This window comes from Leucopleurus acutus (assembly GCF_964270905.1).
Source record: "Leucopleurus acutus genome assembly, chromosome: 1".
NCBI classification, from domain to species: domain Eukaryota; kingdom Metazoa; phylum Chordata; class Mammalia; order Artiodactyla; family Delphinidae; genus Leucopleurus; species Leucopleurus acutus.
In genome coordinates, this window is record NC_139142.1 from 136,347,322 (window position 1) to 136,373,589 (window position 26,268).

Genomic DNA, 26,268 nt, shown 5'->3' on the forward strand with positions numbered 1-26,268 from the left:
GCCTATAGGATAGAAATGATAGTAAAACTCAGTAAAAATTCAACTGAAAACCCTCTGCCATTTTTAGCCTGGTAAGAGTTATTTTAATTGCATGAGAACTCATCCGGTTTAGTAGGAACTATTGATTCTAAGTGGATCTGCCACAATTTTTTTTTGCCTCTGACAGTATCTCTCTCTAATGATTATGTCAAGGACAGGATGAATCTGTGATGACACAAAGCCAGCTATGTAAAGATTTACCCATATGGATAGCTAAGGAGAGTGGGATATAACTGAGATTAAGTAGATATTTAGAAAAATCAGTGAATTACCTCAAAATGGGATTCTTTTTTGGCTTGTTCCACTAAAAATGGAGGTAATGTAATCTTTGGTTTTTTGATTTAGCTTGTTGACTACTATCCGTTTAGCTAATTAAGCCCTGATTTATAGCCTATGTAAAAATAAATCTTCTCTTAGCACCTCTTAGTAGTGTATGTGAATAGATTTGCACCTCCTGGTTTTGAGCCACTCAAGCTGTTCACTTCATAAGGGACTGGCCCGCTAAACTCCATTAATGAGGATTCCAAATACCAACATGTAAAGCTTGATCTTCTTGAGACTGTTCATCCTTGCAACTGCCAATTCATCTCAAAGATCGATGAGAACATGAAATGTTTTTTCTACCGTGTTTTCACTTTTCTTGCATCTATAATAAAAATGCCATTTTAGTAAATAAAGATGGCTCACCTCATTGCAGAAGTGTCTTTTTTTCATTCTCTTCCGGGTAGCACCCAGAACCAAAGCATAAGGTTTCCTAACACTGTGGTTTTCCAGCTTCTTTTCAGAATCTGGAAACTACAAGCCAAAGTTAATGAAAGAAGTGATCATTTTCCTGCTTTAAACAAGATAAATACAAAGCCAGTATCTTTATATATATGGAATATATATTGATGTAATATTTTTTACAGGGAAAAATAATTTTTTCTCTGTTCAGCTTTAGGAAAACTTGACATAAAAATATTTATATTTGCAAAATAGACTTAACTGCATTTGAAAAGGATAGTATGCTCCATGTTAACATCTTACGAGGCATACTTATAAAGCATCCAGTGGTAAAATTGTTAAATATGAATTTTTAGCCTCTGATAGAAACAAAAATTGTTTCTCAAATATATTGGATAATTCCTTTATGGAACTGAAAGACTGTGCACCTCACCTTGACTCAAAGAAAGGTTATTACATGTGGTTAAAATAGTTCTTATATAATCATATCATTAATATGAGTAAAGTAGTGATTCTTTGCATATCTTCCTGAAATTCTTATACTACTTGTATAAGATTAAAAATTTAACAAGCATACTCAAATTTATACTTCCAAATGAATACTGGTTCCTTTGAAATAGTTTCCTGGGAAAGTTATGCCATTATTTTAATGATGTTATTGTTGCTGCAGATGGTTTGCAGTCCCTTCTTTTGAAACTGTTTTCAGAGCAACTTAACCTAGCTGGTAAAATTCATGGCGATTTACATTTATTTACTTATTCATCTGACAGATATTTATTGAATATGTACTCTCTGTTAGTTGTGCTGATTTCTAGGTTGATGAAAATTAAAATCAAACAACATGACCCCTGCCTTTATCATGTTCACAATCTATTGATTTTGTTTTTTGGAAACCACCAAAAGCTGAATTTGGTAAAGGTGAAGGATGTTAGTGAATACCATTTTAGTGAAAAAGTGTTACGACATAAGGAGGTTTTTTTAACCTCATAAAGTGGTTTTCAAAATTATATCAAAGAGAATCTCCAAAAAAGAAAGAAACCATTTTGTTCTAAGATAGTATCTTTGGAATATGTTGATTGCTTGTCATGGTACCTAATTTGAAGGGTAACATTCATTTAGATAGATGTTAACATAACTATTTTACTTTATTAGTTTTTATGTGTATTTTGAATTTTATACGTACCAGCTTTTGTTTGGTTAATATGAAAATTCTAAGATAGGGTCCTGGTTTACCTTTGAGAAAACTGTTAACACAAGCTAGATGCCTGGATATGATTGTCCTATTGACCTTCAGTTTTGCGTATGTATTTAAGTTTACATAAAGTACAGATTCTTAGCCTGTCCTTCACTACTTTCCTTCAGTTTTTACATGTGTATGATTATACACTTGAGAACAAAATGAAAGTATCTAGTTATGCTTCATCTGGAAGTATGATTATGTCATAAATATTGATAAAACTGGACTAAAAAGCTAATTTTACCCTAGACATCCAATGCATGATGTCAGTAGAGAAAAAGAAGTCTCACAATGGATCCACAGAGGAGGAGGGGCCCAGTGCACTTTTCTAGTAGTTTCATTCGTTGTAACACAACATGTTTGTTTCTACAGGGGGATCTTTGGATGTATATAGAAAAATTCCAGAGCATGTCCTTGGAAGAATTGCAGTGGCGGTGAGTATATGGCTTCAACTCTATGAAATTTGGGTGATTTAATCTCTATAGTCAAGCATTATTCTCTTTATATCCTCAGGATTTTTTTTTTTTTTCTTTTTCTTGAATCCATGCTGACTGCCAGGGCCTTCTTAACTCTCATCATTTTTGTCCTTTCTTCTTTTCATAGACCAACCTACAATAATAACATAGACACATGACAGTTTTCAGGCTTATGGATATTCTTTTTTTTGGCCACGCCGTGTGGCTTGCAGGATCTTAGTTCCCTGACCAGGGATCGAACCTGGGCCCTGTCAGTGAAAGGGTCAGGTCCTAACCACTGGACTGCCAGGGAATTTCCTGCATATTCTGACCTGTTCTCGTTTCATGTATTTGCAGGGACCTTACTACTCTTGTTAGCCAGTAAAATTTCCACGTTCTTTGGAAAGAAAGCTGTTTTAGGGACATTTTGTAGTTATAGGCATATGATTAGGAAATACTTTTAAAGCCTAAATTATTAAAATAAAACCATCTATAAGAAAATAGTACTTTAAAGATTTTTGCAGACTTTTTATGTACTTGGTTTTTAATTTTTTCACCACGTATATCTGGAATTTATACCTTTGTGATTTCCTCTTTTCTATATTCACCAATTTAAACCGATGAACTATATCAACTAAATTAACATTACTATATAAACTCCAGATTTCAAATTCAGAATAACATAGGCTAAACAGTGTCTAAGAGAAGTCGTGGGTGGTGTAATAGTAAACAGTTGCTAAACTAAAGGCGCTCTGATAACTTAAGCAGTTTAGTGCAGAACAAAGTGGTTATACCATGTACCATTTAATTAAATGGCTGATTTTCACATTCATTATACATCAGACTGACAACACAGATCCTTTAATCCAACATGGACACTTATTTAGTCTTAGTTCATTGTAATTCACAGCTTTCCTTTTTTCTTTCTAATTATTAGTGAGAACTGCCCAGGGTGATGAGAACTGTCTTTCCTGATGCTATTGCTGCTAAGTAGCTTCTAATCTACATGTTTAGGTAAATGAGTATGAAATTTGACTACTTAAAGCACTATTCTAGATGAAAATAAAAATGTTTCATTTCCTCTTTTAATCTCAGGGGGGAATGAATGCTTTGTGGCTTTTGGCATTTCTTAGCTCTAAAGTTTAAAAACGTATATTAAAGGGCAAAAAAGGAGGAATACCAATTGAAAAAGCAAAAAGTATATGAGTTCTATACGCAATTATCTATCAAACTTGGCTAAAATAGGAATCTGCCTTCTTCAGTAGAGAAGCTTGTTCTTCCTGGATTTCATAAATCTTGCCGCCCTCTTGTGTAGGGCAGCCACACAAGGCCATCGGTCTTTTCAATTCTACTGGAGTGGGAAGCCTGTGAAGTGAATGGAGTCAGCAAAAAAAAAAAAAAAAAAAAAAATCCAGCTTCAGTGCAGGGCTTACCTAACTGAAAATATGACAGTGATTTTAGTGAAAGGCATTTGAAATAAGTGCTAGCCAAAGCATTATTTGTATTTAACCCTTACATTTTAAAACATGAGGCTGTTTTTGTTTTTTTTTCCTAAAATGTGTCCAATTTCACCAGCTTTTATGGCTTATCGGGTCATAGTAATGGAAATTGCCTGTGGCCAGAGTAAAAAAAAAAAAAAATGCTTTTGATAATTTTACTCTTCATCTGCCACTTTTTATAAACTCTGCTAGGGCCTAAGCTTGTATAATACTTCCAAAGTGTGTTTTTTTAATGAAATTTTAGTAGACTACAAAGTTGGTTACTCCTTTTCTTGCAGCTAACAAACACCAGTGGAAGGGTTCTACCAATCAAAATAAGACTAGCAAATTGATGGTTTGTAGGACATGATTTGTAAAGTAAATGTTCTCACAGCCTGACTGGGTTCCCAGTATCCTTGACCATCACTCCTCTAGTGTTCTGAAGACAGCATCAACATCATTCCCTTGAGTTCCCTCAGGGAGGCCAAGGAAGCACATGGGTTCTTTTGCCAAGCCAGAAGGAACAGAATCAGGAGAGAGGAGGGAAATAGGTGTATATTGAGTACTTCTTTATGAAAATCATTGATAAATGTTTTATGTACAAATATTATGTCATTTACCCTTCACAGTAACTCTATAGATGATTGTACATATTTTATACAAGTGCAAGATGAGGTGTAGAAAAGTTAAACAGCTTGCCTAGAGATATCATGTAGCTAGTCAGTAATAATTAGAACCCAGGGCAGTTTGACTCCAGGCCCCATGCTCTTTCAATCTGGTTTCCTAAGAAAATGAGAAGAATGAAGAGGAAGAAATGAAAGGGAGAATGAGGTTTAAAAGTAAAAAAGAGAAGTATGAATGAAGAGAATACTGGCGTAACACATACAACTGCTTCAGATTCTTTTCATGTCTTAGAACCACATCTAGGCATCTCTTCCTCCCCCAAGTAACTTTATTTTCCAGGTTCTAATAGTCTGGCATGCTATACAGGTCCACAGATCCAACATTCATTACAGGATAGACCCCTGTCAGCCTTTATGATATGTTGTTCAAATTTTCTCTTGATGGATGTATGGCAAGAGAATATTTTCCCAGAAAAAGAAATCCATATAAACTGGTTGATTTCAGCCTTACACCTTGCTCAGTGATTTTTATTACTTTCCACTGGAATCTGGTCTCCTATAAAGAGGAATGCCTTTCTCCCTTTCCCTGCCATCTAACACATTTTATTTTTCCTCTCATTTCTGAAACAGTGACACTCTGTACTGTATTTTGAGTGCTAATGTTGATTGAAGTTGTCCCTGAAAGGCTGTGCACTTGACATGTCAAGGATTGAGTGACTGACAGCAGATATAAGTACTTTTAGTGTCAAGGCTTTGTCAAGTCGTTGTGAAACCTAGTTTACTGAATACCAATAATACCCTCTAGATTTTCAAGGGACAGATTTCTAGCTCCCCATGCATTTATTCTTCTTCTAAAGGAAAATGTAGTCTATTTTGATAAAGTTGGAAGAATAATATTTTCTTTTTGAATGTCCAACAAAACTTATAAATTTCGCAAGTATCATAAAATCAGTATTTGTTTTACTTTTTCTCTGCCTGATAATCTGAATATGGTGGATTGCCTTCCCCTGTGTGTTTTCTGATTATTCATTTTCTGTGGGACTAATTTTCAGTGGTAAGTTATCTTTAATGGGAGAGCTTTAAAATATGCAACTTATAAGTTGAGAACTTTAACCCTATTTCCAGAGCTCAGAGGGTGATTACTTCCAGCTAAATAAGATGACGTTGTCCTACTACTCAAAGAAAAAATTGTTTTTATTATTGATGTTATTTTTATAAGCATTTAGGGGAATATTTTTGTCCTGTTTCTTCCTTCTGTGTTATTCCTATTTTCATATTTTCTTTTTTTACTATCTTACTGTTCAGAGTACATGTGTTTTATTGTAATGCCACTTAGTCTGAATTCTGGAAGAAATCATTTGCTATAGATATGTATTCCGTTCTCTTAAAATAGAAAAATATATCACAGAATTGATTATAATGCGTTAGCAAATTTTTCAGGAGTACATTCCACTCAGTGAGAACAATTAAAATATGTTAACTTCTGCTCAGCATTAGTTGATATAGATTTTATCTTCTTCTAGACCTTTAGTATTTGGAAATTGGGTTTTTCCCTTGGCATTTCTATTTTTATTATTGCCCTTGGTCTTTTTTGATCAACTAAAATCCTTGCATATTTAGCTCCAACCCTCTTTTCATCTTTCTCAAGGTATGTAAATTACTCGGTTACTTCTCATAATGGTAGTTTTTCTTTTTCTTATATTCCTGACTCACCTAAAAATTTCTATAATGATGGGTACTTTAAAATTCTTACAGTAAATTTTTTTTTTTTCCCTGTGGTACGCGGGCCTCTCACTGTTGTGGCCTCTCCCGTTGCGGAGCACAGGCTCCAGACATGCGGGCCCAGCGGCCATGGCCCACGGGCCCAGCCGCTCCGCGGCACGTGGGATCCTCCCGGACCGGGTCACGAACCCGTGTCTCCTGCATCGGCAGGCGGACTCTCAACCACTGCGCCACCAGGGAAGCCCCCCAGTAAATTTTTAATAATAGTGGTGTGTTCATCGTATCTGATACCTAATTATGAATAGTCAACCTTGAAATTGGTAAGTTCACACTCGTGTGCATTACAGGGTCAGTGGGTGTGAATAAAGACATATGCATCTCCTTTTACAGCTATTTCTATATAAAGATTTTTAAAGCTTTTGATGATTAACTTTCCCACACAGAAGGTAGCACTTATAACCCACGTACTTAGGGTCTTGGAAACATCTTCTCTTCAGTACCTTATTCGACTAATTACTCTTAACTCAGTCTGTTAAATTAAAAAAATCTAAACTCTAACTCAGATGTTTGTATTTTCTCATTTTATTTCTTTTACTTGCCCGTTCAGTATTGTCTACATGATTCCACACATACTTGCATCAGTCAGACTGGCTTGTGAGGATCATCCTCTTGATATACTTTGTTGTTTCCTACCCTAAAATCATTTAAAATATTTGGGGGGAAACTTTTTATTTTGAAATTATTTTAACCTTCCAGAAAACTGGTGAGAGTAATACTAAGAATTCCCAAAGATGCTTCACCCAGATTTCCCAATTGTTAACAATTAACCACATTTGATTAAATATATATGTACAGATTTTTTTCCTGAAGCATTTGAGAATTATTTGCAAATATCATGACCCTTTACTCCTAATTACTCCAGGTGTGTATTTCCTAAGAACAAGGACATTCTCTTACATCATCACTGTATATGGATCAAAATTAGAAAATTAGCATTGATACATCATTATTATCTAATCAACAGTCCTTATTCAGATTTTGCCAGTTGTCCAATAATACTCTTTATAGACCAAAAGAAAAAAATTTTCTAGTCCAGCATCCAGTCTTGGATTATACGTTGCATTTAGTTGTCATGTCTGTTTAGTCTCTGTTAATCTAGAACAGTGTCTCAGTGTTTGTCTTCCTCGATAGTTTTGAAGAATGCACTGCCCCAACACTCTGATCATATATTTTTACCTTGGCTTGAATGCTTTTTTCACTTTTCTTCACATCAGTTGAATCTGTTACTCAGGGCCTGGCACTTTGGTAAAGCCTTCCTGACGGTCAGGGGAAGCAGCCTTTAGTCCACCCATTGCCCTCATTAGTTAAGTTTTTTAAAAATGTCTCTCCTTGGTCATAAATGTCATGACTTTAAAAATTTTTCTTTTCATGTACAGAAGTATAGAAAATAAGTGAAAATCTTTGTCCCTTTTTCCTGTCCCTCTCCTTTCTGCCCACACCACCACTGAGAACTTCGTCAGTGGACTTCCAGGTCATATTATGTGCACACATATCCATTTCTTTCATTCATCGTACCTTATCTTCAGAACACTGTGAGCTCATTAAAGGAAGGAACCTGTAGCTTATACATTCGGTGTCCCCACAGCGCCTGACACAGAAATGGGAGGTGTTCAATAAATGCGTGTTGGTTAACAGACTTTGGAAGGAAGAAATTACGGCTGATATGATTATGTGTTTAAATGTGGAAAGTTCCTTATAAAAACCATCATTGTCCTGTTTTCTCTTTCTCAATTTAGGTCGTTAAAGGCCTTACTTATTTGTGGAGTTTAAAGATTTTACATAGAGGTATGTACTGGCTTACAAGCTCTGACTTAATTTGGGGTAAGGTGGGGAGCTCTCCCTATACCTTGATTTTTAAAGTGAATAAATGATCTAATATTTAAGCCAGGTGATATATTTGGTAGTCAGTAAGATGGCTGCTTTATAAATGTTACTTAAAAATTTTTTTCTTCCTTAACTACTCTGATTTAGATTATAAACTTGGTATTGTATTTTTGTGAATAATGTTTACCAAACATGTAAAACGGTGTTTTTCATAGTATTTGGAAATGACAGGATCTTATTTTTCTTAACTCTAGTTAATTGCAAAACCTTCACTTTCTATATAATTGCATCCCTTCCTTTTATTAACATTTCAAATATCCTCGTGCATTGTTGCTTAAGAGATTGCTTTACATACCTTGAAAGTGAAACTTTAAATAAGGGATTGGTAAGTGCATCAGCAATTAGTCTCCTAGTCTATTAACAGAACACATGAGAAGAATAATCAGATAACTGTTGAATGTTGCAAAAGGAACCTCCCTTTGCATTTTTTAATATTCCCCAAATGTCTGAATTCATTTGGAAGTTGGCCTAATGTTACTAACTACTGTTTAATTTTACACCTCTGCTCAGCCTAGCTTTATGCACATTTGAAGAATGCAACAACATACACAGATGTGATGAAAGGAAAGTTTTGTGGGTTTTTTTTAAGGTATAAGGTATGAGAGAGAGAAAACAACTGATGTCTTCAATTGTAGTATCACATCTGTCACTAAGGGTTTTTTTTTGTTGTGGTGGTTTTAATATCCTAGTGGTTCCAAATTTGTGCTTAAATCTTCCTTCCTCTTTTGAAAAGGGTATGTAGATTTTGACAAGCAAAACTTTCAATTCAGTTCTTGAAGGTTTTTATGCTGATTAAATGGAATCATAAACCAAGTTTTTCTTTAAAGCCAGTCCACTCTATTTCTAGAGTATATAGTTGGTACACATGTAGATGTAGGGAGAGTGAACTGAGTGTGTATTATTCTTCCTGGGAATAAATAAGCATGTGAATACATCTGGTGGGTGAGAAAAAATGGAGCATTTTCTCCTCCAGGATTAAGAGAGAATGGTTGTTAACATAATATGACTTATATTGCTTCCCTGTACTCCCACCATCCCAGACTCACCAACCCATAAGGTGGTTATAGCCATTTTAATAGGAATTATCACAGTGGTCAATTCTTGTCATTTTATTGATTTTTATGGACATCTGCTATCCATTTGACAAAGGAAATCGAGGAAGTCATCAATGCTCAGTAGCAAAGCCTTCATTAAAAGGACCTTGCCATGGAAATTCAAATGTTATTTTTTTTAATTTATTTAGTTTTGGCTGCGTTGGGTCTTTGTTGCTGTGTATGGGCTTTCTCTAGTTGCGGTGCGTGGGCTTCTCACTGTGGTGGCATCTCTTGTTGCGGAGTATGGGCTCTACGCGCGTGGGCTCCAGTAGTTGTGGCACCTGGGCTCAGTAGTTGTGGCTCGTGGGCTCTAGAGCGCAGGCTCAGTAGTTGCAGCACACGGGCTTAGTTGCTCCACAGCATGTGGGAGCTTCCTGGACCAGGGCTCGAACCCATGTCCCCTGCATTGGCAGGCGGATTCTTAACCACTGGACCACCAGGGAAGTCCTGCAAATATTATTATTAAAGAGATCCTTAGGCTCATCCTGTACTCTGGGCACACAGCATAATTCTGGTTTATAAGAAATTCTCACTAGCCATAACTTTCTGTGAGGACTCTTAGTAGCACTAAGAACTATAATAGATAGGAAAATACTATTCAGTTACTCTGCAGTCATCTTTGTTTTTCTTCTTTAAAATCATTGGTTTTAGTTTTACTCTTCATCTGGAGGAATAATTGAATTTTTCATTCAAAATGGCACCTTGATGGACATGTTTCAAATGGATTTATGTCTGGATCTAAGAATAAAGTCTAAAGTGTTCGTCAGAGTCCCGTACAACCACCCTATAATCACTGTGGGCAAGTGTGGTTGACCAGAGCCTCTTAGAGGTAGGTAGGTCCTTCTCCCCAGCTGTGGTTGCAGTTTGGGCTAAGAAGGGTTCTTTGATCAGTGACATATGAGGGCCTTAGTGGTTTGACTGATTTTCGACATAGAGGTTTCAAAAAGGAATCCTAAGCCTGTACTTCTCTTTTTAGTCTGTGCTGGCCAGTCCAGTTCCCACAGAGAGTAACCACTATAAAATGCCACTGGTTATGGAATGAAAATATCTGCGAGAGGCTGAGTGGGGATAGTGGTAGTGGGCCAGCTAACCCTCGCAAGGGATTTCAGTTTTTTTAATTTATTTATTTAGTTAAAGTATTGATTTACAGTGTTGTATTAGTTTCAGGTATACAATGTTGTGTTAGGTACAGCAAAGTGATTCATTTATACATATATATAGATTCTTTTCCCTTATAGGTTATTACAAAATATTGAGTATAGTTCCCTATGCTATACAGTAGGTCCTTGTTGGTTATCTGTTTTGTATATAATAGTGTGTATATGTTCAGTTTTAAATAAATACCAGTAAGTGAATGTGCATCGGCATCTGTCTAGATGGAAAGACTAATGAATTACAGTGCAGATGAACAGTTATTCCCCAGTAATTATGGGTACTCAGCTATAGAAATAGTATGCTGTGGTAGTATACCTCATTAAACATATATGTTTAGCTTTTGAGTTTCCTTGTTATTTGTGGAAACTTGTACCTTCCAGATTTAAAAGTACGTGTTTTTATTGAAGAGTAGAAGAAGCCAGGTGTCCCTGAAGAATTTCGTAAAGCTTTGTCATGAGAAATTTACTCTAGATTGAGTAGTTGTTAACTTAATATTTTAGATGTTTTATCTATATTTAATAACTTGGATTTCATTAAATAAGATTAAAGATGCCTTTTTATTTACCAAAAAGCTATTTAATTTTGTCCTTGATTTAAAAATTGTAGCTTTTTAGATCAGTTCAATTAAAGATCAGAGCTTTTAAGTTCAGCTAAGGCAATTAAATAGGTAATATACTTGTTTATAGACTTTTGATATGTAAGCTTATTGCTGTACCTTCTTAAAAGCACATATCCTCATTTTTGCTTTCTTGAATGATGATGGGAGTTCTAGCTGAATATGTGTCACGTTGTCAAATCAAAGACAGTGGTCCTTCTGCAGGAGGGGGAGCCCGGTACAGGCGCTGTGAGAAGACAGAGTGAAAAGATGGTGAAAGAGAAGCATTAATGACTGATCTAAGCCTCCTTCTCCTTTGTCTTGGTCTAAGTACCTGTGTTCTCCTCTGTCATTTTCTTCCCTACCAAATGCTGCCCTTAAAGACCAGAGTCTTGTACTTATGAACACAAATTTTAAAATATTAAGAAATGGATATATTTTCAGTTATCTAATGAGAAAAGAGGATAAACTGTTTCTCACATTTAAATGGCTTCCTTGAAGTACAGTGGTCCTGGATTTGTAGCTGTAAATATATATGTGTGTGTATGTGTGTATATATGTACATATATGTGTGTATATATAGGTATATATATGTGTATATATGTATACATGTGTATATATATGTGTATATATAGGGGTGTGTGTGTGTGTATATATATATATATATATATATATATATATATATATAGTGGAATTTATAAAATATAGTTAATGACTTCCAGACGAGCTGTTGAAAATTGAGTCTTTCCTATAGTGCAAACCCCATGAGGACTGTAGAGCAGAGTGAAGTCTGAGCAACAAGCAGCAACAGACCACCCATCCATCCCATGAAGCTTGTTAGTCTGGTACAGATTAGTTTATTTGTGTATTATGGAAACTGTAAATTTTTTTAGGAATTGAAGTGTATCAGTTGCCATTCATAGTGGATCATCAAGTGATATATTCAACCAGGTTTTACTTTTGTTTATTTTGTTCTTTTTAAGATCTGGTTGAGATGATATATGTGAAAGTGCTTTATAAGCTATCAAATATTAGTAATGCAGGTATGTTTTAATTATATAATAACTAATATTAGAATTAACCACTTTATCCTGTTAATAAGAATACCTCACTCCCAAATCAAGCCAGGGAGAGAGTTTATTATGCTTTGTATTACTAGGTGAAAAATTATGAAAATCTTTTTTTTAGGATAAACATGTGGTATCACATAAGGAAATAATTATTAAAACTGTTTGAGGGCTTCCTTGGTGGCGCAGTGGTTGAGAGTCCGCCTGCCGATGCAGGGGACACACGTTCGTGCCCCGGTCCGGGAAGATCCCACATGCCGTGGAGCGGCTGGGCCCGTGAGCCATGGCCGCTGAGCCTGCGCGTCCAGAGCCTGTGCTCTGCAATGGGGGAGGCCACAACAGGGAGAGGCCCGCGTACCGCAAAAAAAAAAAAAAAGAAAAAAGAAAAAAAAAAACCTGTTTGAAACTTCCACCAAGATTAACTACTGTGGAAAAATTGTCTTTATTAAAAAGCATTCGTGTGAGCCCTGTGAGCATAGCATGTACTGACTGAGTAAAAACAAAGAAAATGAACAGTGAGAAAGTCTGTTAGGCCAGATCTGACATTACAGCAAACATTGCAGCTTAACTTCAAAACATACATCGCCACTAATGAGGTGAGAGCCCTGCATATTAATAAACCTACAGCTCCAGTCACAGCCATCATTACCCACATCAAACATAAATACAAGATTAACACCTATGCCATTTCTTTGGAAGATGTGAGAATGCCCTGGCATTAACTGCTCTCTCTTTCCCTGAGGATAATAAATAGAAATGGAAGGGTAATGAGAATAGAACTTAGATTAAGAAAATAAAATTGGCAGTCAGGCTGGGGCAGTCTTACACAGATGGAGAAGTTTATAGAAAGAAAAAAACCTAGATAGTTGGTGTCCCAGGATATTTTTGTATATATGAACCTGGTTGGTTTCATCAATTTTCTCTAACAGGAGAGCTTTTTTATATTTTATATTATATATATGTGTATTAAAAAATGTTTTTGTATTATTCTGAAGGCAAATGCTGCCCAATTTGTGATTGGAGAAAGTAAGTCTTGTGGTTTCAATAGGCATGTTAGAAATTTCATTTTCTACCCCTGGCTCTACTTTTTATAAATCTGTCCTCATACATATTTTCCAGTTGGTGCCAAAGCCAGTGTTTTTAATTTGTTCATGGAGCAACTATTTATTTTTATCCCTACTGTGTTCCAGGCAGTTGGCTATGTAGTTGGAATACATCGATTTGTATAAAACAAAGGATTCTGACACTCATGGAACTTATACTCTAGCTGGGGTGGGGCAGGGTTGGGAAAGTAATGTCGCTAAGTAATGAATATAATAAAAAAAAAATACAGAGTGTGTTAGAGGGTAGTTATTAATAGGGAGAAAAGAAAAAGTAGATCAGTCTTAGGGGAGGGAAAGGGCAGGTTGCAGTGTTCATCAGGTAGGCCTCATAGAGAAGATGAGATTGAAGCAAAGGCTTGAAGGAAGAGAGTTGCTAGACAGGAAGGTATGTGGGGGAACAGAGCAGAAGATGCTGGTGGGATGTGCGTGGTGTGTTCATGGAACAGCAGGGAGGCCAGTGTGTCACGCTGAGGATGGGGGTGAGGGTATTATCAGCTGTTAGGCAGTGTTACAGTAACCAGGTGAGTTATAGAAGCTCAGGTCAGGGAGACAGTCGTGAAGATGGGGAGAAGTGGTCAGATTCTGAATGTATTTTAAATGTAGAGTTAGAATTTCCTGATGGATTGCTTGTGGATTTTTAGAGGAAGAGAGGAGTCAAGTTTGCTTCAACTTTCAGCGGTAGTTTGGTGTGATAAAAAATGTTTCCTGCTACATTTTTTTTTCTGCTAAAACAGAGACGTTCACTAAAATTAAAGAAAAAACTGATAATATCAAGTGCTAACAAAGAATACAGAGCAACTGAACTCTCATACATTGCTAGTGGGAATATGAAATGGTCCAGCCACTTTGGAAAGCAGTTTGGTACTGTCCTACAAAATGATTTGGCAATCGCACTCCACATGGCTTTATTCATAGTAGCCCCAAACTGGAGACAACTCCATTGTCTTTCAACTGGTGAATGAATAAACAAACTGTGGTACATCCAAACATAGAATACTACTCAGCAATAATAGGGAACAAACTACTGATTCATGCAGTGACATAGATGCACCATAAGTTCCTTACGCTAAGTGAAAGAAGCCAGACTCAAAGGGCTACCTATTGTGTCACTCCACATATATGACATTCTGGAAAAGGCAAAGCAATAAGGATGGAAAATACATCCGTGGTTGCCCAAGGGTAGAGGAAGGGTTGACTATAAAGCTGTGAGGGAATTTTGGGAGATGTTGCAAATTCTATATCTTGAATTTGGGGGTGGTTATCAGACTGTACACATTTGTTAGAACACTTAGACTTATACACCTAGATAGGGTGAATTTTACTGTAAATTATCCCTCAGTAAATCAGACTTTTAAAAAAAAGAAGAAGGAAGAGAAAGAAGGCATTCTTTTTTTCTTGTTTGCGGTACGCGGGCCTCTCCCGTTGCGGAGCGCAGGCTCAGCGGCCATGGCTCACGGGCCCAGCCGCTCTGCGGCATGTGGGATCTTCCCGGACCAGGGCACGAACCCGTGTCCCCCGCATCGGCAGGCGGACTCTCAACCACTGCGCCACCAGGGAAGCCCAGAAGGCATTCTTTTAATTATTAGCAGTGCAGTGGAAGCTGTACTTTATTATTATTATTTTATTTTTCTTTTTTTGGTTGTGTTGGGTCTTCATTGTGACATGCGGGATCTTTGCAGTGCATAGACTCTTCGTTGCAGCACACCGGCTTCTCTCTAGTTGTGGCATGCAGGTTTTCTTTCTGTAGTTGTGGCATGCGGCCTCCAGAACATGTGGGCTCTGTAGTTTGCAGGATGCAGGCTCTCTAGTTGAGGCACACGGGCTCAGTAGTTGTGGCGTGCAGGCTTAGTTGCCCTGTGGCATGTGGGATCTTAGTTCCCCAACCAGGGATCGAACCCATGTCCCCTCCATTGGAAGGTGAATTCTTTACCACTGGACCACTAGGGAAGTCCCATGGAAGCTCTACTTTAGAAAGACGTTTCCCCTGCCCAAACAGACAGACCATTCTTTCAAGGGGTCTGGTTGATTCTGTCATTATCATCATATCTCGTGGCTCCTGAGAAATCCTACCTAGGTTTGGTCTAGCAACTCACTAGCTTGAAAAAAAAAAAAAAGAATCCTTCATGATTTAAAGGATATCTGCAATGTCAGAAAGACAAAGAGAGAGAGGGAGAAAGAAAGAGAGGGAGGGATGGGAGGAGGAAGGGAGAGAAAGAGAGAAACTTAAAAGTTGCTGTTATCCTTAGCTAGCAATTTGGAGCATCTGGAAATTGCACAGATTTTTCTTTTCTTAGTTAACCTGTTTTTTCCTCAGATATTATTTAAGAACTGTAGATGTGCCACACTGACTTGGTCTAACTTGGACAATTTTTAAAAAGCTCAATTTCTAAGAAGGAATAAAGTTTTATTTAAATTCCCAATCCAGTCCCTCTGACTGACTGCCTCGTTGTGTGACCCTGGAAAGGCAGGTGGCTCTTGCTCTCCGGGCCTCAGTTTCCTCATATATAAAATGAAGGGATGGCTAGATGATCACTCAATTTCCTTCAAGCAGCAGGATTCTGGATTCTTTGATTCGTGAGTGAAGGAAGTATGACATATTACCAAGGTACAAAGTAAGTCAGGTATATAGGAGAAGAAAGAAAACGAATGAGAATCCCTGCGAGTAGATTTTGCTATGAAAATCGTAGTAATAGTAATAATAATGAATATTTATTAGGCACTTACTCTGTACCAGACCCTGTTCTAAGTGCTTAACATGTATAAACTATTTTGTGTTCCTTCAAAATGGGCAACTCTGGGAAATATGAAATATTTTAGAACTAAAGAGGCTAAAATGCAAGCAAATATTAATAATTGAGAATCAAAGCAATGTGGCTTAGCTAAGAATAATGTTGCTTTCTAAACCAAACTGATATAATCAATACAAAAGACTTCTTTAAGGGGAAAGGGTTTTTAAACTATAAAGTATACTGAAAATAAAATATTAACAAAGAGTTATAAAAAGGACATGCAGAGGGGGCTTCCCTGGTGGGGCAGTGGTTGAGAGTCCGCCTGCCGATGCAGGGGACACGGGTTCGTGCCCCGGTCTGGGAGGATCCCTCTCCACGGCTGGGCCTGTGAGCCATGCCCGCTGAGCGTGCACATCTGGAGCCTGTGCTCTGCAGTGGGAGAGGCCACAGAAGTGAGAGGCCCGTGTACCACAAAAAAAAAAAAAAAAATGACATGCAGAGTTACAACTTAGATGGAAAGCAAAGGTATTCTTTTTTAAAAAAATCTTTTTATTTTGAAATGATTGTAGATCCACAGGAAGTTGCCCCCAAAATGTACAGGAAGTTCACCTGCAAGGGCATCCTTTTTTTTTTTCTTTTAGCATCTTTATTGGAGTATAATTGCTTTACAATGGTGTGTTAGTTTCTGCTTTATAACAAAGTGAATCAGTTATACATATACATGTATCCCCATATCCCCTCCCTCTTGCGTCTCCCTCCCTCCCACCCTCCCTATCCCACCGCTCTAGGTAGTCACAAAGCACCGAGCTGATCTCCCTGTGCTATGCGACTGCTTCCCACTAGCTATCTGTTTTATGTTTGGTAGTGTATATATGTCTGTTTGGCTCCTGTTTTTAAATTGTTTAAATATTGTCCTTTAAACGTAAATATTAATCACATGCCAGTGATGTAGTAGATTGTAACTTATGAACACTTGTGTGTTTGGAGGGAAAAAAAAGACTTAGCCCATTAACTGAGGTAAACAAACTAATTTAATGACTCTGGGTTGTTGGTTTTTCTGCAGCTCTGACTCACCACACAAATGAACATCTCTAAAAATTAAGCCTCCTTCCCCACGTTGGTCATTCATTGTCTTTCCCTCGGGTAATCACTAGGGATTTCTGTATTTGTGGTAATGATTTTCAAGACAAGAAACCCCATATAGCGTTACTTAAAAGTGTTCTTTTAGGGCTTCCCTTGTGGCGCAGTGGTTGAGAGTCCACCTGCTGATGCAGGGAACACAGGTTCGTGCCCCAGTCCGGGAAGATCCCACATGCCGCGGAGCAGCTGGGCCCGTGAGCCATGGCCGCTGAGCCTGCGTGTCCGGAGCCTGTGCTCCGCAACAGGAGAGGCCACAACAGTGAGAGGCCCACATACCAAAAAAAAAAAAAAGTGTTCTTTTAAAGAATGCATGTCTAGAGAGAGTATATGAAAAACTATCAAAATTCAACAGCAAAAAAACCCAAACAATCCCAATAAAAAATGAGCAAAAGACATGAAGAGACATTCCACTGAAGAGGATATACAAATGGCAAATATTTAAGCACAGGAAAGGATTTCAGCATCATTAGCCGTTAAGGCAATGCAGATTAAAAGCACAGTGAGATATTACTACATACCTACCAGAATGGCTAAAATTTTTTAAATAGTGATAACACCAAATGCCGGCAAGGATGCAGAGAAATTAGATCAGTAATACATTGCTGATAGGAATGTAAAATAATACAGACCCCCCAGAAAACAATTTGGTATTTCTTAAAAATCTAAACATGCAACTACCACATGACCCAGCAATTGCACTCCTGGGCATTTATCCCAGAGAAATGAAGACTTACGTTTACACAAAAAGCAGTACACAAATGTTTATAGTAGCTTTGTTCATAATAGGCAAAAACTGGAATCAACCCCAGCGTCCTTTAATGAGTGAATGGTTAAACAAGCTGTGCTACATTCATGCCATATACTACTACTCAGCAATAAAAATGAATGAACTATTGATATATATTACCTGGATGAATCTCCAGAGAATTATGCCAAGTAAAAAAAGCCAGTCACAAAACGTTACATACTGTGTGATTCCATTTTTATAAGGTTCTTGAAATGACAGAATTACAGAAATGGAGAGTAAACTAGTGGTTTCCAGAGGCTAATGAGAGGATGCAGGGGTAGGAGGGAAGTGGTGTGGCTATAAAAGGATGTGGTGATGGACACATTCTCTGTCTTGACTGTATCAGTGTCAGTGCCCTGTTTGTGATATTGTACAACAGTTTTTCAAGAAGTCACTGTTGGGAGGAAATGGGTAGAGGATATACAGGATGTCTGTTATTTTTTACAACTGCATGTGAGTCTACAATTACCTCAAAATAAAAAGCTTAATAATAAAGAATATGTGATTGTTCTATGATTGTCTGCACTTGGGTGATCTACTTCAACAGAGAGGGTTGTCCTGGACTTAGTTTTTCTTTTATCCATGTGTCTGTGGTAGGATTTTTCATAGGAGAGTCATCCCTTTTAGGACATCTCTAAAAGGGTGAGGCACCCAGGGGAATTACCGTGCAAGCCACCTCCCCCTCCCTTTCTAAAAATGAGTATCAGTGGAAGCCTTAGGGAAGAGAAGAGAAGAAGTCATGTGCCATAGAGGGAAGGAATACAAATAGTTTGAGAGGGTATTTAGTCCTCCTGTTAACCTCCCCTAAGATCCTTCTGCCTTGCTGGGGATTGGGATTTAAAGTAGATTACGTGATCATTGTGGGTTTGACTCACAGTTCTTTATGGCACCTGAATATATGCCCCTCACCTTTATGATGAGCCCCTGTCTACCCACCCAGCACAATGCACTCGGTGGTCTGATGAATGTTTGATTCACCAAGCTCTGAGCACAGCTTTGTCTCTTATGCAAGCTATGAAGTTTTAGGGTCTTATCAGAGGGAGAGGGAGAACAGCTGTATGCTGGATCATTTCTGTTGGTAGGGGTTGGAGGCCCCAGTTAATTTATGACACTGTGTGACAGTCCATGTTTGTTAGATGAATAAATTGAATCACAGTTTTCTGGGAATAATGTTTTTCTCCTGGAATTTTTTGTAGTGTGGCTTAATTGGATGACCTTTGTTCCTCTGTAGTATTAAAGTAAGATATTTATCCTCAGAGAGAATATCCTGCCAAGAATGTTTAGCAGTTAGAAGACTTCTGCATGTCTGTCCCTTTCTCCAAAGGCATGGTTTAAGGTGGTCAGCACCATGGAAATTAAATCCATTCTTTTGCTGTTGGAGGATTAAGTTCCTTCTGGATTGGGTGCAATTATTATTCTTATTAATATTATCATTCATTGAGTGCCTTTCTGTGTTTCAGATGAGGAAACTAAAGCTTAAAAAGGGTAAATAACTTAGTCATAAGGAAGGTGATAACTGGTGGGTAGCCTAATGGAATAGATCAATATTTAGGGTCAGATCCAGATTTAAGTTCTGCTTCTGCTGCTTCTTAATACAACTCAGCTATGTGACCTTGGATCAGTTCCTTAACCTCTTTGAGATTGTAGCACTTTGTCTGGCACATAATAGATATTGTTACAGTTCAAATAACTGCTTCTCAAGACAAGCAGCAAGAGGTTAAGTGAAAGAATAGTTAGAACCTTCTCCAAACTTCCCTCCTATATCTACTTTATGTGAGAAGTGGAAAAATCTAAACTAAAATGTCTGAAGATCAGCCCAGCTATTCAAGGTCAAAACTGGGATAGTAATCGAGCCCATAAATTGAGATGAGATTTTTCTCATAAACATAATACAGTTTGTTAAGGCTTAAGAGTTAGGATTGTAGTCTATAGTTGTGTGACCTTGAGCAAGTAATTTCATTAACTTCAGCCTCAATTTACTCATCTATAAAAAGGGGTTAATAATAGTACCTGTCTCAAGGGTTATGGTGAGAATTAAATGAGATATAATATGTATGAGGATAATGCATTTAGCCCAGTGTTTGGCGTATAGCAAGTGCCAAAGAAGTGTTATCTCTAATTTTTGTTATTTCTTTAGAACAATTTACCAGAGTTGGTCTTCTGGACATGCTACTCCAAGTCAACTCTATGATCAAAATGTATCTTATAATTTATTTATGCATTTAGTGTTGTATTCCATTGCTTTCTTTCCTTTTTCACTGAAAGACTTGTAATTGGTGGTATCTTAGACTTGTGGGAATTAAGTTGTTCAGAGCTGGGGCAGAGTATAGGTCCCTTCCGACCTCCAGGAACCTGTTCCTCCACACCCGGTATTTCCCATACATCAAACAGGATGTTGCTGGGTAGGAATCTAAAATCCACCACATTAGAAGGAAACCTCTTTTACTTACTAAAAGGAAGGCAGAATTGAGAAGCCTGGGCCTCTTTTGCCCCTGGTATTAACCTTGTAAATGCTGCATTCCTCCTGCAGTTGTCATACATGAGGAGGGAAAACCATGTTTGTTGCTTCCATTCAGAACTGAATCATGAGACTCCAGATAATAACTGCCATTTAGGATGGCTAATTTTGCTGCTTAATTTTATTTAAGGCTTTTGCAAGAATATTTGGATGACCTACCCTTTGTTGTGTGATGGAATGATTAGAATAACGTTTATATTGCACTGTGGTTTTCTCAAGTGTGTTCCTCTTGTGCACAGATGAATTTGTAGTGTAGAAATGTCAGCATAGTCTATGTTTTTTGTGGGGTTTTTTTTGCGGTACGCGGGCCTCTCACCGCTGTGGCCTCTCCCGTTGCGGAGCACAGGCTCCGGACGCGCAGGCTCAGCGGCCATGGCTCACGGGCGCAGCCGCTCCGCGGCATGTGGGATCTTCCCGGACCGGGGCACGAACCTGTGTCCTCTGCATCGGCAGGCGGACTCTCAACCACTGCGCCACCAGGGAAGCCCAGTATAGTCTATGTTTAATTGTACCTGCTGTTCTCATTCAGTAGAAAGCAGTCCCCAAGAAATAACTAGATAAATATATCAGTTGTTGTCTTTTCATAAGACTAACAATGTAAAAAGATGGTTGCAGCACCCTGGCATAGTGCTAGGAGAGCTTACTAGGCATGAAGACCTGCTAATGTGTCTCTGGCTCCTGGTAAACTGAGACTGGCTTCCTGGCATTCAAGCAAAATAGTGTAATTGCTTTATAGAGGGGAAAAAGTTGAAGAGTTTATTTCTGCTTCCATTATCATCCCACAGGAGAGCCACATACTGTATTTTAAAACTGAACTCGTGTTTCCTTAAGGATTGCACCGTGCCTATTTCTAAAAGCATTCAGTGAGGCTTACACATGAAAGCACAGAGCAAGTTAAATATTTTAAATATGCTACCAAGGGGGAAGGGGGTGGGGTGGGAGGAACTAGGAGATTGGGATTGACACATATACACTACTGATACTATGTATAAAATAGACAACTGATGGGAACATACTGTATAGCGCGGGAGCTCTACTTAATGCACTGTGGTGACTTAAATGCGAGGGAAATCCAAAAGGGAGGGGATATATGTATATGTATGGCTGATTCATTTTGCTGTGCAGTAGAAGCTAACACAGCATTGTAAAGCAACTATACTCCAGTAAAAATTTTTACAAAAAGACAAAATGGAGACCAGAAGGGAGCAGAAGTGGGAGATATCACCAGCACCTGATATGAATAGATCACAGCAAAAAGGGAATCCTCAGTTCGCAAGAATTTCCTTTTCTGAAAAGAGAAAGCATAGAATGGCTCGTAGAAAGTCACGATTTTCTTTGTGACGAAACTTAAAGGAAATTGATGTGTAGGGCCCTGTATAAAACACGTTGGATAACTCCAGCTGTAGTTCTGTGAAAGAGGTTTTATTTATGTGTTTTGAGCAGCCCCCTCGGATCGCCTCCCACTCTGACCCCTGATTGTGTTGGGGGTGGGTGCTGGGTAGTGGGCAGAGGAGCCTTTTGAGAAGAGCTGCAGAAAGCCCATGCTCTGTGGGCCTTTATTAGCAAGCTTCAGCTTGATGCTGTTCATGTGGGTTGTTTAATGGCTAATTGATACAGCATGTGTAAAGATACAGTTTCCTGCTTGGGGCTGTTATTGGTGGCAACATGGGTTTGTCTCAACATGATACCAATTTCCACAGTCAATTTGGTCAATTCAGTGAAGGAAAAAAAAAAAGTCCAGCCTGAAAATCAGTCAAAGGAGTTACTAGAGGTTATTGAGGCAACTACGGTTGGTTGATCAAAATTTTCATGTTTGAACCATTTGTTTTCACATTTTGTATACATAGCCTTGGTCATTTTGAGAAATAATCTTAAATACACAGAAGTAACATTTCAAATTTAGTATCTTTTAAAAACTATCTATAATCACAATCAGGCTTTCTAGAACATATCATTTTTGAGAGGGAATAACCATTTTACCATTGATATGTAGTATACGATCAGAGTGTAAACAACTGATGTCTCATATTTTGTTATAAATAGAGTAAGAAGGTGACCACAGAGATCATAAAGGACCTGAAAAACTGTGGAGAAGTTATCAATAAAAAGAAGTTAAAGAATTGTGTTTTGGGCTGATTTTTAAAGCCACTTTACTGTTACATAACTTAAGTATCATAAAGCTCACCCGTTTTAAGTGTGCGATTCAGGGATTTTTAATAAATTATAGAATTGTGTAACCATAACCATAATCCATCTGAGAACATTTTCCATCACCCCAAAAAAGAATCCACATGCCCACTTGCCATCAGTTCCTGCTCCTAGCCCCAGCTTCTGCAAACCACTAATCTATTTTCTGAATTTATAGATTTGCGTTTTTTAGACATTTTATATAAACAGATTAATACAACATGAAGTCTTTTCTATCTCACTTCTTTCATTTAGCATAATCTTTTTGTGGTTTATCCATTTAGTAGCATGGGTATGTCAGCAGTCCATTCCTTTGTTCTAATATCTTTTTAAAATTGAGGTATAATTGACATACAACATTATATCAGTTACAGGTGTATAACATAATGATTTGATGTTTGTATATATTATGAAGTGATCACCACAATCAACCTAGTTAACATATGTTATCATACATAGTTAGAGAATTTTTTCTTGTTTTGAGAACTTTGATGATTTATTCTCTTAGCAACTTTAAAATATGTAATACAGTATTATTAAATGTAGTTGCCATATTGTACATTACATCCCTGTGATATACTTATTTTAAAAACGGAAGTTTGTACCTTAAGACTCCTTTCACCCATTTTGCCCACACCCCCCTCTCCCTCCTCTGACAAACACCAATCTGTTCTCTGTATCTATGAGCTTGTTTTGTTGTTGTTGTTGTTTTTAGATTCCGCTTATAAGTGAGATCACATGGTATTTGTCTCTATCTGATTATTTTACTTAGCATAATGCCCTCAAGATCCATCTATGTTGTCTCAAATGGCAAGATTTCATTGTTTTTTATGGCCAAAAAATACCCCATTGTATATATATCTGTGTGTGTATGTATATATATTATATATATATATATTATATATATACATACCACATTTTCTTTGTTGATGGACATTTAGGTTGTTTCTCTATTCAACTATTGTAAATAATGCTGAGTGAACATGGGGGTGTATATATCTTTTGGAGTTAGTGTTTTTGTTTTCTTTGGATAAATACCCAGAAGTAGAGTTGCTGGATCTTATGGTAGTTTTATTTTTAATCTTTTAAGGAATCTCCATACTTTTTTCCATAGTGGGTATGCCAATTAACATTTCCATCAACTGTGCACAGGGTTCCCTTTTCTCCACATCCTTGCTAACAATTGTTTTCTTGTCTTTTTGATAATAGCCATTCGAATAGATGTGAGGTGATATCTCATTGTGGTTTTGATTTGCATTTCCCTGATGATTAATTATTGATGTGGAGCACCTTTTCATGTACCTGTTGGCCGTCAGTATGTCTTGTTTAGAAAAATGTCTATTCAGATCCTCTGTTCATTATTTAAATCAGATTGGCTTTTTTTGCTATTAAGTTTTTTGAGTTCTTTGTATATTTTAGATATTAACCCTTTATCAGATACATGATTTGCAAATATTTTCTCTCCTTTAGTTGGTTGCCTTTCCATTTTGTTGACGTTTTCCTTTGCTCTGTAAAGCTTTTTAGTTTGAGGTAGTCCCATTTGTTTATTTTTGATTTTGTTACCTTTGCTTTTGATGTCAAATCCAAAAAAATCTTTATCAAGACTGATGTTAAGGAGCTTACCCTCTATGTTTTCTTTGAGGAGTTTTATGGCTTCAGGTCTTACACGCAAGTCTTTAATCCATTTTGAGTGAATTCTTATGTATTGTAAGATAGTGATCCAGTTTCATTTTTTAAAATGTGGCTGTCCATTTTTTCCAATACCATTTATTTAAGAGACTGTCCTTTTTTTAGTATATTGTATATTCTTGGCTTCTTTGTCATCAATTAATTGACTATATAAGATGGGTTTATTTCTGGGCTCTCTGTTCATTGATCTATGTGTCTTTTTGTGCCCATATCATACTGTTTTGATTACTGTAACTTTGTGTTATTGTTTGAAATCAGGGAGAATGATGCCTCTAGCTTTGTTTTACTTTTTCTCAAGATTGCTTTGGCTATTCAGGGTCTTTTGTGGTTCTGTACAAATTTTAGAATTGTTTGTTCCATTTCTGTGAAAAATGCCATTGGAATTTTGATAAGAATTGCATCAAATCCGTAGACTGCTTTGAGTAATATGGACATTTTAATAATATTAATTCTTCCAGTCTATGAGTGTAGAATATCTTTCCATTTTTGGTGTCTTCTTCAGTTTCTTTCATCTGGGTCTTACAATTTTCAGTGTACAGGTCTTTCACCTCCTTGCTTAAATTTATTCCCTAGATATTTTATTCATTTTGATACAGTTGTAAGTGGGATTGTTTTCTTCATTTCTCTTCCTGATAGTTCATTATTGGTGTAAGCAAAACTACAGATTTCTGTGTATTGATTTTGTATCCTGCAAGTTTATTGGATTTATTTATTAGTTCTAACAGTTTTTTTTTTTTTTTTTCCTGCTCTCACTGTTGTGAGAGGCCTCTCACTGCTGTAGCCTCTCCCGTTGCGGAGTACAGGCTCCGGATGAGCAGGCTTAGCGGCCATAGCTCACGGGCCCAGCCGCTCCGCGGCATGTGGGATCTTCCCGGACCGGGGCACGAACCCGTGTCCCCTGCATCGGCAGGCAGACTCTCAACCACTGCGCCACCAGGGAAACCCTATAACAGTTTTTTGTTGGGGGTGTTTAGGGTTTTTTATATGTACTATCATGACATCTGCAAATAATGACAATTTTACTTTTTCCTTTCCAATTTGGATGCCTTTTATTTCTTTTTCTTACTTAATTGTTCTGGCTAGGACTGCCTATACTATGTTGAATAAAAGTGACAAAAGTGTGTATCCTTATCATGTTCTTTACCTTAGAAGAAAAGCTTTTAACTTTTCATCATTGACTGTGATGTTAGCTGTGGGCTTATCTTATATGGCCTTTATTATGTGGAGGTATGTTCCCTCTGTACCCACTTTGTTGAGAGTCTTTATCATAAAAGGATGTTGAATTTTGTCAAATCCTTTTACTGCATCTCTTGAGATGATTCTAAATTTTCATCCTTTATTTTGTTAATCTTGTGTATCATGTTGATTGATTTGTATATGTTGAACCATCCTTGCATCCCTGTAATAAATCCCACTTGATCATAGTATAGGATTCTTGGTTTTTTTTTAACATCTTTATTGGAGTATAATTGCTTTACAATGGTGTGTTAGTTTCTGCTTTATAACAAAGTGAATCAGTTATACATATACGTATGTTCCCATATCTCTTCCCTCTTGCGTCTCCCTCCCTCCCACCCTCCCTATCCCACCCCTGTATGTCGTCACAAACCACCTAGCTGATCTCCCTGTGCTATGCGGCTGCTTCCCAGTAGCTAGCTATTTTGTGTTTGGTAGTGTATATATGTCTATGCCACTCTCTCACTTTGTCACAGCTTACCCTTCCCCCTCCCCATAACCTCAAGTCCATGTGCCAGTAGGTCTGTGTCTTTATTCCCATCTTACCCCTAGGTTGTTCATGACTTTTTTTTTTTTTTTTTTTTACCATATGCTATATGTGTTACCATACGGTATTTGTTTTGCCTTTCTGACTTACTTCACTCTGTATGACAGACTCTAGGTCCATCCACCTCACTACAAATAACTCAATTTCGTTTCTTTTTATGGCTGAGTAATATTACACTGTATGTATGTGCCACATATTCT

At 37.4% G+C, this 26,268-nt stretch overlaps 1 protein-coding gene across 2 annotated transcripts in view; it reads left to right on the forward strand.

Moving 5' to 3' along the window:
- MAP2K5 (mitogen-activated protein kinase kinase 5) overlaps positions 1–26,268 on the forward strand; it is a 267,148-nt gene that overhangs the window by 103,388 nt on the left and 137,492 nt on the right. For both annotated transcript variants that reach the window (XM_082838889.1, XM_082838890.1), the window contains exons 12-13: positions 2,372–2,433; positions 8,074–8,122. In XM_082838889.1, coding sequence (XP_082695015.1) covers positions 2,372–2,433; positions 8,074–8,122 — 111 coding nt within the window. The remainder of the gene's footprint in view (positions 1–2,371; positions 2,434–8,073; positions 8,123–26,268) is intronic.